The sequence below is a fragment of the Mycteria americana genome, chromosome 16, assembly GCF_035582795.1.
Source record: "Mycteria americana isolate JAX WOST 10 ecotype Jacksonville Zoo and Gardens chromosome 16, USCA_MyAme_1.0, whole genome shotgun sequence".
NCBI classification, from domain to species: domain Eukaryota; kingdom Metazoa; phylum Chordata; class Aves; order Ciconiiformes; family Ciconiidae; genus Mycteria; species Mycteria americana.
In genome coordinates this window covers 6745448-6757648 of record NC_134380.1, presented here as the reverse complement: position 1 = coordinate 6757648, position 12201 = coordinate 6745448, and the positions used below count along the sequence as shown (strand labels likewise).

The 12201-nt window shown below is 46.8% G+C and overlaps 1 protein-coding gene across 4 annotated transcripts; it reads right to left on the bottom strand.

Annotated features, from left to right (window-relative positions):
* Nucleotides 1–938: 938 nt before the first annotated feature.
* On the bottom strand, nucleotides 939–11760 carry SLC25A19 (solute carrier family 25 member 19). 4 transcript variants are annotated; one of them, XM_075518598.1, is made up of 7 exons: nucleotides 11700–11760; nucleotides 10824–10971; nucleotides 10164–10319; nucleotides 9201–9371; nucleotides 8040–8223; nucleotides 3341–3471; nucleotides 939–2098 (listed from the first exon to the last, which is right to left on the bottom strand). In XM_075518598.1, the coding sequence occupies exons 2-7, from the start codon at nucleotides 10947–10949 to the stop codon at nucleotides 1898–1900; spliced, it is 969 nt and encodes a 322-aa protein (XP_075374713.1). In that variant the 5' UTR covers nucleotides 10950–10971; nucleotides 11700–11760; the 3' UTR covers nucleotides 939–1897. The 4 variants fall into 4 exon arrangements, with proteins under 4 accessions (XP_075374713.1, XP_075374711.1, XP_075374710.1 ...); XM_075518596.1 differs by lacking the exon at nucleotides 11700–11760 and adding an exon at nucleotides 11370–11393; XM_075518595.1 differs by lacking the exon at nucleotides 11700–11760 and adding an exon at nucleotides 11249–11363.
* Nucleotides 11761–12201: the final 441 nt, after the last annotated feature.

The following is a 12201-nucleotide window of genomic DNA, read 5'->3' as shown; positions in this document are numbered from 1 at the left end:
ACTTCGAGAAACTTTACTCCACATTCTTTGCATTTTCTCCTCTAAGCAAAACTGCCCATTTTTAGAGTACATGCAGCTAACACTCCCTCTTTGAGGCTTGTATATTAGCCTCCTGCCTGACACTGGCACTGCCCTCACTGAATTTAATTTTACGGAGCTCTCAAAGTCACCTGCAGTGAAACAGCCACTTTGCACTCCAAGATCTCAAACCACAGCAGACACAAAGTTATTTGGCCTGGGCTTGCCAGGAATCTCTCTAGATATCTCAGCCACCAGTTAAACAGCTGCTCTTTAAAAACAGCCTCTCACAATAGTTCAGGATAAGTGAGCAATGCTGATATGCTCAAAATCACCAGGAGAAGTTGTGTCAACAGAATGGAATTGGGCACACTGGAATTTGGCCAGGCCATTTGGGATTAACACCCTGAATATTGCAAAAGAGCCACAAAAAGCTCTGTGTTAAGAGAATAACCATCAAACCATCCTCTAAATTAACTGCAGTGCTCTCCCTAGCCACCACTCGCCAGATGACTAACGTGCTTTTGTATCACAGCGGCTCTTCCTCGGAAGTCTGCCTTCCGCACACTGGTCCAGCCACACCCTGCTCAGCTTGAAAAAACAGAGAATAAAAGGGGAGGAAGAAAGTAATTTTCCTCTCTTCCCCTGTTACATAAATCAGAGTTGTTGGCTGGTCGTTTTGTTTTTAACCATCCATAAAACCTTTGAAACTCCAGAAACACTTCTCCAGCTCTAATTCAATCATCCCTTTTTTGTCAAACACCATGCTAAGCCAACCAATTCCGATCTGATGTTCAGTCCTCTCACTTCCGCTAATCTTGTCAAAACATTTTCATTTGTTAGCACCACTGTAGGACTGAGGTTCAGAAATGTTTTGAGGCCACTACAGAAATACTTGCTAGAAATATTCAAAAGCGGTATTTAAAAAAAAAGAAGACATTCACTTGTTTCCACAGGACTTTTCCTTCATTATTACAACTTAGACTAAGTATTTCTAAAACTCTATACAGCATTTGTTTACTCACTGCATTGAAGCAAAGAACCCTGAAGTAAAAATTGGGCTTGTGCGTTGAATCCCCCTTAGAGCGGGGTTCTTAATCCGCGGGTCTACTTGTAAAAAGCGTGACTGAGGCAATGCAAAACCCTAAGAGATATATGGCAAGACACACAGGAAGAGAAATGTGCACTTCAGATACAATCAAGCTCACCAGAGTTGAAGAAAGAGAAAGTTTGGGTCAGCATGATCCACTAGAAGATTCTGTGTTGAAGGTGGCTGAGAATGCGCAGCCAGTAAGTGGTAATCAAGAAGCAGCAGCTGGCAGCAAAAAAAAGGAAAACCGAGGTTCTGTGCACACTAAGGAGGTTTTAACTGATTTCAGAACAGCAGGACAGAGCTACCTATGCAACACAGAGAAAATAATATGGTGCAAACAGCAGGCCATAAGAAAGGAAATAAAGCTGTGAGGATGCAGTGATAGGAAGTGGCGTTACGTTGGTTAAGCAGCATTAGCTAGGCCAGGATCCCTCTCTGTGATCCATGGCAAGCACAGGAATTCACCCACTTTATTGGGTGCCTTTTCAGAGCACAGTCTCTGCTAGGTAGTTGTCCGCTTGGTTCCTCTCTCCCCCCACTAAACGTGTGCTGATATTAGAGAAGACAGAGTAAAAAAGTGCTCAGTTGAACAGCTTCCAGCAAAGGAGTTCAGTGTCTTCAGCAGAACTGCAGTCAGCTTCTCCTTCTGCTTGGTCCCAGGAGGTGATTTCCTACAGGCTGGTGGAGCTCTGGGAGCTCTGACATTTCCAACGTGCTCATGACAGAGCAAAGCCATCAGTTTCCCCTCCTCCAGGAGAACACCAGGTACCCATATACATGCCCCTTTCAGCCTTCCTTCCTCGTAGCGCTATCGGTGTTCTTCAGGGCACACAGGAGGCTGCAGAACAGCTCATACCAAAAGAAGACAAGGCCAGTAGAGACAGCAGCCTTCAGCAAGCTGGGTGAAAGGCCCTTAAAGAATCCACCTGGGCCCTCCTCTCGCATGATCTGCCTTATGCAGTCCAGAAGACCCCTATACCTCCGTACCTGGGAGAGAAATGGTGAAAAGGTTAAACAAGAAAACTCCAGGACAACTTACACGGAAAAGAACACAGAGGTCCCCAAACTATACCACAGAAACATAATCTAGACATGCAGCCTGGAGATGCCTTTCTGGCTATTATTATAACTAACTGAAAGTTTCACAGAGCCAGTTTGTAGAGAGTGGGGTAGAGGAAAAGTACATATTTTGCATCAGCAATAGCTTATGCAGATTGAAGGGCCATAAAATCTTTATGCTACAACAGCACATATTATTTATGGTATAAGTTTGTGAAGTAATTCTTTCAGATTGTGTTGCTACTGTTTTCCATCCCCTTCACTCTCTAAGGAGGAACAACTTTTCAGTTTTCTGACAGAAAGAAAACACAGCTACAGCACTTAGAAGTCTCTAAATTAGCTACCTGCATGTCATTGTGTCACACTGTGAAGGTTTAACATCTTGTGACACATCAATACTAATAACAAATTCTGTACCTCACTGGAAGAGGAAAAGCATCCAATGGAATAGGTTAAGACTTCAAATTCCTATCCCAGAGTTTCTTGAGATACAGACTGATTTGCTTCTCAGATCCAACGAATTTGAAGGAAAAAAGAAAATTTCCACATTTCATGGAAAAAAAGAGTTCCTTGAAAGATCTGTATTTGTCTTACAGTGTACTTTGAGGTGGTAAAGATGGTGCTGAAGAACACCAGAAGTATTTAATTTGCTTTGAATTTCAGGATGTTCTGCACATAAGATATGCTGAACACTTGGTGCCCATTCCTTGCATCAAAATACTAATTGCAGGAAAGGATCCTGACAGACAGGCGATCCCAGCATAAAGCTAGTGTCATCCTCTGCTAGTCCTGAATCACAAATATGAAGCTGCAACTAGAAAAGTAAAGTAAATCGAAACCCTTTTGCCTGCCTAACTCATCCCCAGCTCTGAGACAGCCAGCCTGATGGAGATGGATGAGAAGGCAGAGCACAGGTATGGTGGACAATGTCATAAAATGAACTCAGTTTATTCATGCAGCTGTTCCCATTATTAAGCAAAACCAATGCTCAGCTCCCAGAAGTTCCCTGGGAGCTCCCAACCCAAATGTGAACACAATACATACCACTGGTGAATCATCACTGCATTCTGGTGATGACTGGCTGTGGATTGTCTTGATGCAAATCCATACTTACGAAAGTAAGTAATACTTTCATACTTACGAAAGTAAGTCAATTCAAACATTTCTCACCTGCCCAAAGGCTGCCCGGGCATGCTCAAAGCCACCCACTTGCAGTCGTTTTTTGAACAGGTCAAAAGGGTAAGTGAGAGTTTTGCTGATGATTCCAGCGCAGCTGCCACAAACAAGGTTTTTAACGTTACCTGAGAAGCAGAAAGGGGAGAGGATAGCGGGGAAGGAAAAAAGAGGATTAGCAGGTAGTTCTGATTCAAGATCATGAGAGGTAAGTTACAATCACTTTTCACAAGAAGTAAGGCCAAAAAGGTCCTTTAAAGTTGCATCACCTCTTCTGCATAGTTTGGGCCACAGAACCTCAATCTGTATTTTCTACATCAGGCTCGCAATGTCTGTTGGAGCCAGAACGTAACAGCTCACCTTGGTTCATTACACTGATTTATGCTTTTGCTCTGCCAAGTGGCATTGCACAAAAAAACCCCCAGTCACCAGAGAACATGCCACTAGTGGATGGAAAACTTTTCATGCTCCCCAGTAAAAGCCCAGTAACTGGAAATCTTGCATTCCTGATTGCTCATACTGACTTACTCTGGATTGGAATAAGTCACAAGTTGACACTGCCTGATGATTTCAGAGGCTTGTGCGAAATGAGTTTTGTGATATTAGACTTTTTCCTGACAAACATGAGTTCCCAGCACAAAACCATCATCAGCCTCTGCCATCTAAAAATAAATATGCAGACATGTTATTGAAAAGTCTAGGTCCTCTATTGAAGAAATTCCATTGAGGAACAAAAGCAGGCTGATGCTGCACACACTCTCTCTCAGGGAGGCACTAGTATCTAGAACTATCAAGGTGACAGGTTGCATCAGGATGAGGTTCTCTTATAACGGAGCTAGAAATCAACATAAAAATATCAAATCAAGAGCTTGGCAGTTTTAAATTAGGCTAAATGAATCCTCTTCTGTAACAGCTGTGCTGGAATCTGTAGGCAGATTTCCTGAGGAAATCCAAGAGTCCTGTCCCCACAGCACTAATGAAACAGAGAAAGATTATGCCAGCACTGTCTTCCCATAGTATGAGTGATGTGATGCAGCTCAAGAAAGAGTACCCTGGCCTGTGACACTTCACTTTCCCATCCATCCACATTTCCATCACAGTTATTCCATAACAGGAGCTGTTTGTAAACTTCACTGTACTTACTTACTCGTATAGTCCACTGACTATTATCCGCTGCTGTTGTTTGATGTGGGCACCAGTGATACAGCCAGGAGCACTTTGAGGAGTACCAAGAAGGATTACAGAGCCCTGGCAGTGGCGGTAAGGGACTCTGGAGCGCAGGTAGTTTTTTCATCAGTCCTCCTGGTCAAAGGGAAGGGGTTTGAAAGGGCCAGTTGAATCTGGCGAATCAACAAATGGTTACAGGACTGGTGCCACAGCCAGGGGTTCAGCTACTGAGACCATGGGACTCGCTTTGAGAAACCTGGTCTACTGGGGGCTGATAGGTTCCATCTGTCAGAGAAGGGGAAGAGCATCTTCGGTCATAGGCTTGCCAAGCCGGTGAAGAGGGCTTTAAACTAAAGTTGCTGGGGGAGGGGAACCTCAATCCATCCCACTCCTACCAGTTTGATGCCAGTGCCAGCAAGAGATGCCCAGAGCCTAGAGAAGGATCACAGGTCAGCAGGAGAGCACCTGAAGAGCAGCACAAAGGAATTCCAGGCACTCCAGCCAGTAGTCAGCTTCATCGGGGGCCCAACTTAAATGCCTCTATGCAAGCACATGTAGCATGGGGAATAAACAAGAGGCGTTAGAGACGTGCGCATGCCTGCAGGGCTATGATCTTATTGGCATCACGGAGACGTGGTGGGATGGCTCCTATAACTGGAGTGTTGGAATGGAAGGATACAGGCTCTTTAGGAAGGACAGACAGGGGAGATGAGGAGGGGGTGTTGCCCTCTATGTCAATGACCAGCTAGAGTGCATGGAGCTCCACTGGGGATGGATGAGGAGCTGACTGAGAGCTTATTGGTCAGGATTAAAGGGAGGGCAGGGATAGGTGACATTATAGTGGGGGTCTGCTACAGGCCACCTGACCATGAAGACCAAATGGATGAGGCCCTCTGTAGACAGGTAGGAGCAACCTCATGTTCAGAAGCCCTGGTCCTCATGGGGGACTTCAACCAGCCTGATATCTGTTGGAGGGACATAAGCAGTCTGGAAGGTTCCTGGAATGCGTTGATGATAACTTCCTTCTCCAAGTGATAGAGGAGCCAACAAAGAGAGGTGCTATGCTGGACCTTGGTCTCACCAACAAGGAGGGGCTGGTAGGGAACGTGAAGCTCAAGGGCAGCCTTGGCTGCAGTGACCATGAAATGGTGGAGTTCAAGATCTTTAGGGCACCGAGGAGGGTGCACAGCAAGCTCACTACCCTGGCCTTCAGGAGAGCAGACTTTGGCCTCTTCAGGGATCTGCTTGGTAGAATACCATGGGATAAAGCCCTGGAGGGAAGGGGGGCCCCAAAAAGCTGGTTAATATTCAAGGATCACCTCCTCCAAGCTCAGGAGTGATGCATCCCAACAAAGAGGAGGTCAGGCAAAAACACCAGGAGGCCTGCATGGGTCAACAAGGAGCTCCTGGACAAACTCAAACACAAAAAGGAAGCCTACAGAGGGTGGAAGCAAGGACAGGTAGCCTGGGAGGAATAAGAGAAATTGTCTGAGCAGCCAGGGATCGGGTTAGGAAAGCTAAAACCCTGATAGAATTAAATCCGGCCAGGGACGTCAAGGGCAACAAGAAAAGCTTCTATACGTACGTTGGTGATAAAAGGAAGACTAGGGAAAATGTGGGCCCTCTCTAGAAGGAAATGGGAGACCTGGTTACCCAGGATATGGAGAAGGCTGAGGTACTCAACAACTTTTTTGCCTCAGTCTTCACTGGCAAGTGCTCAAGCCACACTGCCCAAGTCGCAGAAGGCAAAGGCAGGGACTGGGAGAATAAAGAACCACCCACTGTAGGAGAAGATCGGGTTCGAGACCATCTAAGGAACCTGAAGGTGCACAAGTCCATGGGACCTGATGAGATGCATCCATGAGTCCGGAGGGAACTGGTCAATAAAGCTGCTAAGCCACTATACATCATATTTGAGAAGTCATGGGAGTCCAGTGAAGTTCCCACTGACTGGAAAAGGGGAAACATAACTCCCATTTTTAAAAAGGGAAAAAAGGAAGACCCAGGGAACTACAGGCCAGTCAGTCTCACCTCTGTGCCCAGCAAGATATTGGAGCAGATCCTCCTGGAAACTATGCTAAGGCACATGGAAAATAAGGAGGTGACTGGTTACAGCCAACATGGCTTCACTAAAGGCAAATCATGCCTGACAAATTTGGTGGCCTTCTACAATGGGGTTACAGCATTGGTGGATAAGGGAAGAGCAACTGATGTCATCTACCTGGACTTGTGCAAAGCATTTGACACTGTCCCGCACAACATCCTTGTCTCTAAATTGGAGAGACATGGATTTGACGGATGGATGACTCGGTGGATAAGGAATTGGGTGGATGGTAACACTCAAAGAGTTGCAGTCAACGGCTTGATGTCCAAGTGGAGACCAGTGACGGTGTTCCTTAGGGGTCAGTATTGGGACCAGCGCCATTTAACATTTTTGTCGGTGACATGGACAGTGGGATTGAGTGCACCCTCAGCAAGTTTGCTGACGACACCAAGCTGTGTGATGTGGTCGACACACTGGAGGAAGGGATGACATCCAGAGGGACCTTGACAGGCTTGAGAGGTGGGCTCACACAAACCTCATGAAGTTCAACAAGGCCAAGGCCAAGGTCCTGGGGCAATCCCAAGCACAAATACAGGCTGGGCAAGAATGGATTGAGAGCAGCCCTGAGGAGAAGGACTCGGGGAGTGTTGGTTGATGAGAAGCTCAACGTGATCCAGCAATGTGCACTTGCAGCCCAGAAAGCCAACCGTATCCTGGGCTGCATCAAAAGAAGCGTGACCAGCAGGTCGAGGCAGGTGATTCTCCCCCTCTGCTCTGCTCTGGTGAGACCCTACCTGGAGTACTGCATCCAGCTCTGGGGCCCCCAACATAAGAAGGACATGGACCTGTTGGAGTGAGTCCAGAGGAGGGCCACGAAGACGATCAGAGGGCTGGAACACCTCTCCTATGAAAACAGGCTGAGAGAGTTGGGGTTGTTCAGCCTGGAGAAGAGAAGGCTCCGGGGAGACCTTATAGCAGCCTTCCAGTACCTGAAGGGGGCCTACAAGAAAGCTGGAGAGGGACTCTTTACAAGGGCATGTAGTGATAGGACAAGGGGTAATGGCTTTAAACTGAAAGAGGGTAGATTTAGATTAGATATAAGGAAGAAATTCTTCACTATGAGGGTGGTGAGGCACTGGGACAGGTTGCCCAGAGAAGCTGTGGATGCCCCATCCCTGGAAGTGTTCAAGGCCAGGTTGGATGGGGCTTTGAGCAACCCGGTCTAGTGGAAGGTGTCCCTGCCCATGGCAGGGGGGTTGGAACTAGATGATCTTTAAGGTCCCTTCCAACCCAAATGATTCTACGACTCTACTTTTGCATTATCTATGCAGGGATAAGAATGAGAGATGGGAAACTGAGATACTTTTGAGGTGTTGCATCAAAAAGGATGATAGGACAGAAAACTGAGCTTATGTCAGTCTCCCAAACTAGCATTCATCCTCTCTTTCTCTCCAGATCGCAGACATCACTCTCCCAAGTGCCTACCTCCTTTCTTTCCTTCAGCTGGAATCACCCATTCAGAAAACTGTTGCAAGATGTTGTAGAAGGAGAACTGGAGACCAGCATATGGAAAGATAGCAATGATTGTGGGGGTCAAACCTCTATAGAAAGTCCGAGGCCCTTCTGTCTGGTACATGGTCACCACTGCATGGCGAAGGTTGCAATAGACCTAAACAATAAAGAAAAGGCTGACTCTCTAGTGAAACAGGCTTAAAACCAGCAAACCAAAGATCAGTTTATTTCCCAGTAATGAGGATAGGAATTTCCCGCTGCCCCAAATACAATTGACTGATTTTCAGCACAAAGCTATGAACAAAGTGATTTTGCACATCTTCACACAGTATTCTCAGCTAAGCCCTTGTGACTCTTCTAAGTAAGCTGATAACCTAAACATACCTCTGAGCCACAAGAGACTAAGTGAATGAACAATCATTAGCTCTGCACTGAAAGGCCTGGGCTGACACTGTATCCCACATCCAAGCTATGCTTCTGAGGGGAAGAAACAAGACACAGAGCTGAGCGCTGTAGCCTGAGACCACTTGCATCACAGATATGATTATTTTTCTCTTAACAGCTCTGCTTGCTCCTGCAACAGAATTCATATAATATATATTGTGATTCTACTGCAGGCTAAGTCAAAAACCAGAAATGGCTCTGATAAAAACCCGAATCAGTTTAGGTATTACAGACCTAATTAGCATGGAGACCAATTATTGCATAAAAAGAACATGAAACACAGGTGAAAGGTGACTGGTTTCAAATATCATCCCCATCAATATCTAAACATGACTCTGTGCAAGTGGAAAGTTTCAAACACACAACGTTTGACAGACTGGGGCATGTATTCTATAAATGGCCAACAGCCGAAATAAAAATTGAGTTATCCTGTAAAGGAGAGTTTCTCCTTTCTGGATCACCTGTCAGGAGTCAACCACAATCAGGAGCAGCAAAACATAATTAAGAAAGCTGTGTCAACAGCACAGAGGATAACCTGGCAACAGTGCAAACATTGCCCAATAACAGCACCTGTTCCTTTATGCTAACCCACAGACTGTTATGTACTTTTCAAACTTCCTGTATTCATACACATGAAATATCGTGCTACGGCTATGGATAATAATTCCAAGCATTAATCCTCAATCATACCTTAGGCTCACCCTGAGCAGCAAAGCGGGTGCGTAGTGTGTCAACAGGTTGAACTGCAACAGTGGCTGTGCAAGCAGCCAGTCCACCGCAGACGAAGTGCACAAAGGAATCGCGGGCATTGTATGAGGTGACGTTGTGCACCAGTTTTGTCAAGCTTTCAAACGCCATGAACTTACAGAAACAAACACACACAGGTCAAGGAGGCAATCCTTATCACTGACAGGGATCTCCTACTCCTCTCTCGTTTCACCAAAAGAGCTCCACCCACTGCTTGTAACCACCTGCTCTCTCTGTCCTTGAAAAGTCCTCCCCAACTTGCAACCTGTTGGAGCATGTGCTCAAAGAATACCTTGTAAAAATCACTGAGCAGCCTGGGAATGCTTGGCATATTCTGATCTCTGACACTTCCGCTAAATCTTGCATTTAGAATTGTGAAAAACTCATTTTAATGCTCTATGTATCCTGAAGAGTATTTACTATATTACAGATATGCTGCCCATTATTCTTTCAACCACTGCTCATAGAACTTGTTAATATTTACAAATTAAGCATAACAATGCTGTGTAAAACACCATCATCAGCTTCATTGATCTTTTTACTAACAAGCTGTTAAGGCGACAGCATGAACCAAAGCAAAAAACTACACAGGCTTGGAACATGAACAGCTCAGCCAAGTATCAGCAGCAAACAGGGCTTGTCTATGACACCAGATACAGACAGAACTCAGTTTGCTCTAGCTATACTCCAGGCTGGCCAGGCAGGCCATTCAGCAAGCTCAGGAATATTAACTTAGGAATTATACATCAGCATTATACAACTACACATCTTCGAGACAGGAGGTGGCTTAATCAGTACAGTTTAAACCTGGACTTTTTTGGATCTGCCCATACAGCCAGTCTGAAGAGGAGCAAAGCAGAGTCCTATGTATGTATGCTGGGCCCGGTTGATGTCCGGTCACCTTACCTGAACAGCTCCATAGCCAACTGAAAGGAACTGAGCAGGAACATGGCCCTTCCAGAAGGCTACCCACCCCTCTTCCTGCAAGATGCGCTGTACAGCTTGCAAGATGCCATGATACTTAGCCCCTGGGTTTCTGGAGGAGAGCTGCTCAATCTGAAGCTGGAGGAAAAGAGAGAAAATATTTTCAATTCCACGTCACATTTCAACAATATTCAAGTGTCCAGTTCAGGAATTCACTATCTTAACAGCCACCCAATGCTAAGAGATTACATTCTGCCTTCCCACAGAATCACATCTAGAACAGACTAGGATGTTATTTATGTAGGGCTCTAAAAGAACAAAAACATGCATGCAACACAAAGGGAATCAGTAGGGATGATGGTGAAATTCAGTTAGACAGCAGAGACCATTCAGAAAAATGGAGAAAGAGAACAAACTATGAAAAACACAAGATCCCATTCAAACACACAAGTTAAGTTATACAAACAGAAGCGGTGAACACAAGATAGCCCTGCTACCTTGCACAACCTGTATACAATGTAGGTGAGGGAGATTTAGTGCTCTCTGGTTGCACAAGTGATCTGTTCATCCAGGCCAAGATCAGCTCTGCTCTCTAACAGGCTCTTTCACCCCCTGTCCCCAAGCAAGCTGTGAGGAAGGTACCTGAAAGCGGATCTTGATGACATCCAAGGGGCTGATAATGACCCGAGTAACCAAACCAGATGCTGATCCTGCTGCAGCTGCTTCCACCGTGGAGACGCACTTGGCCTCAGGGTCATAGCCGACCATGCCTGCCCGGTGTCCCTGCAGCCTGGGCAGGGGGACAGGGTGCCCCAGTGAGCCCTCCTCAGGCAAGGAGCTCTCCCCACTCCTTCCCACGCCAAGGCTCTATAGCCTTACCCCACAGCCCTCTACCCATCACAAAGCTTCCCCTCACCCCAAGGGCCCACAGACCCCCTTCCTCACCCCAAGGGCCCCAGAGTCCCCCCTCACCACAATCCCCACCCCCCATCACCCCACAGCAGCCTCCCCTCTCCCCACGGGCCCCACAGCCCCCCCTGCCCCGCGGCCCAGCCCGTGGCAGGCACCGGAGCGGGATATGGAGCCAAACCCCGGGCGGGGCCGCCGGCTGGTGGCTGTCTGTGGCCCATGGCGGCGGTGCGCAGCCACGGCCGGCTCCCTGCCGCGGGCCCCGCCGGGACACCTCACCCGCCCGCCAGCTGCCGCCCGCTCCTCTGCGCCGCACTGCGCCTGCGCGCCGCGGGGGACGCTGGGAAATGTAGTCCCTCAGCCCCGCCCCGGGGAGCGCCGTTCCCGAAATAAGAGGGGGCTCGGCCCCGAGCTTTTGCGCTTCTAAAAGCAACGCCTGCACAGAGGAGCCTGCACTCCAGCAGCTCCCGTGCTGCTGCTGCTTTGCTGGATCAGGCGGCTGACAGTAAAATAACCTGGGATTTAGGCTTTTTTTTTTTTTTTTTTTTCAGTCTACCACCAGTTTTGCTGACGCACGTGCCAAAGCTGGGAAGTGGGAAAGGAAAATACCCATAAAGAAATGACTTGCTTGCAGTAGTTCTTCCACCGTGGCCTTAGCCTTGACATGATACAATCAGGGTAGCAACAAACATTTTTCTTCCCTCTATAAAGCACAAGGAAAGGAAGATTTTTCTAAACTTTTCAGTAGATACCGCAGGTATGAACAGCACAGAGTTTTGAGCAACATGTTCTGTTACAGCATTACAAAAGCACCAAGAGCTCTGAACCATACTGCAAATCATTTCTATATTGACTTTACTGGCACAAATGAAAAATAAAGAACTAATCATGGGAATATCCAGGCATTTCTGAGCAACCACAAACTCCTTGACTACATCTGTATTTGAGCATATTAACTACAAGAGCAACTGTTAAAAAACCACCCAAACCCTCATGTCAGTGGGTCTTTTCCTATCATATATTAAAATCTACTACAAAATTCACAGGTGCTTTCTGAACATAAGCAAAGGCTGGGGAGAAGCCGCAGAGCCAACAGACTAGCCGGCAGCTT

What these genes read in the sequence shown, in the direction of transcription:
- SLC25A19 (XM_075518598.1), bottom strand. Translation starts at nt 10,949, where the DNA reads ATGGTCGGCTATGACCCTGAGGCCAAGTGCGTCTCCACGGTGGAAGCA. An exon ending in TCATCAAGATCCGCTTTCAG is followed by an intron (nt 10,320 to 10,823) that starts GTACCTTCCTCA and finishes CTTTTCCTCCAG; the next exon opens with CTTCAGATTGAGCAGCTCTC. An exon ending in CCCGGGCAGCCTTTGGGCAG is followed by an intron (nt 2,099 to 3,340) that starts GTGAGAAATGTT and finishes TTTCTCTCCCAG; the next exon opens with GTACGGAGGTATAGGGGTCT.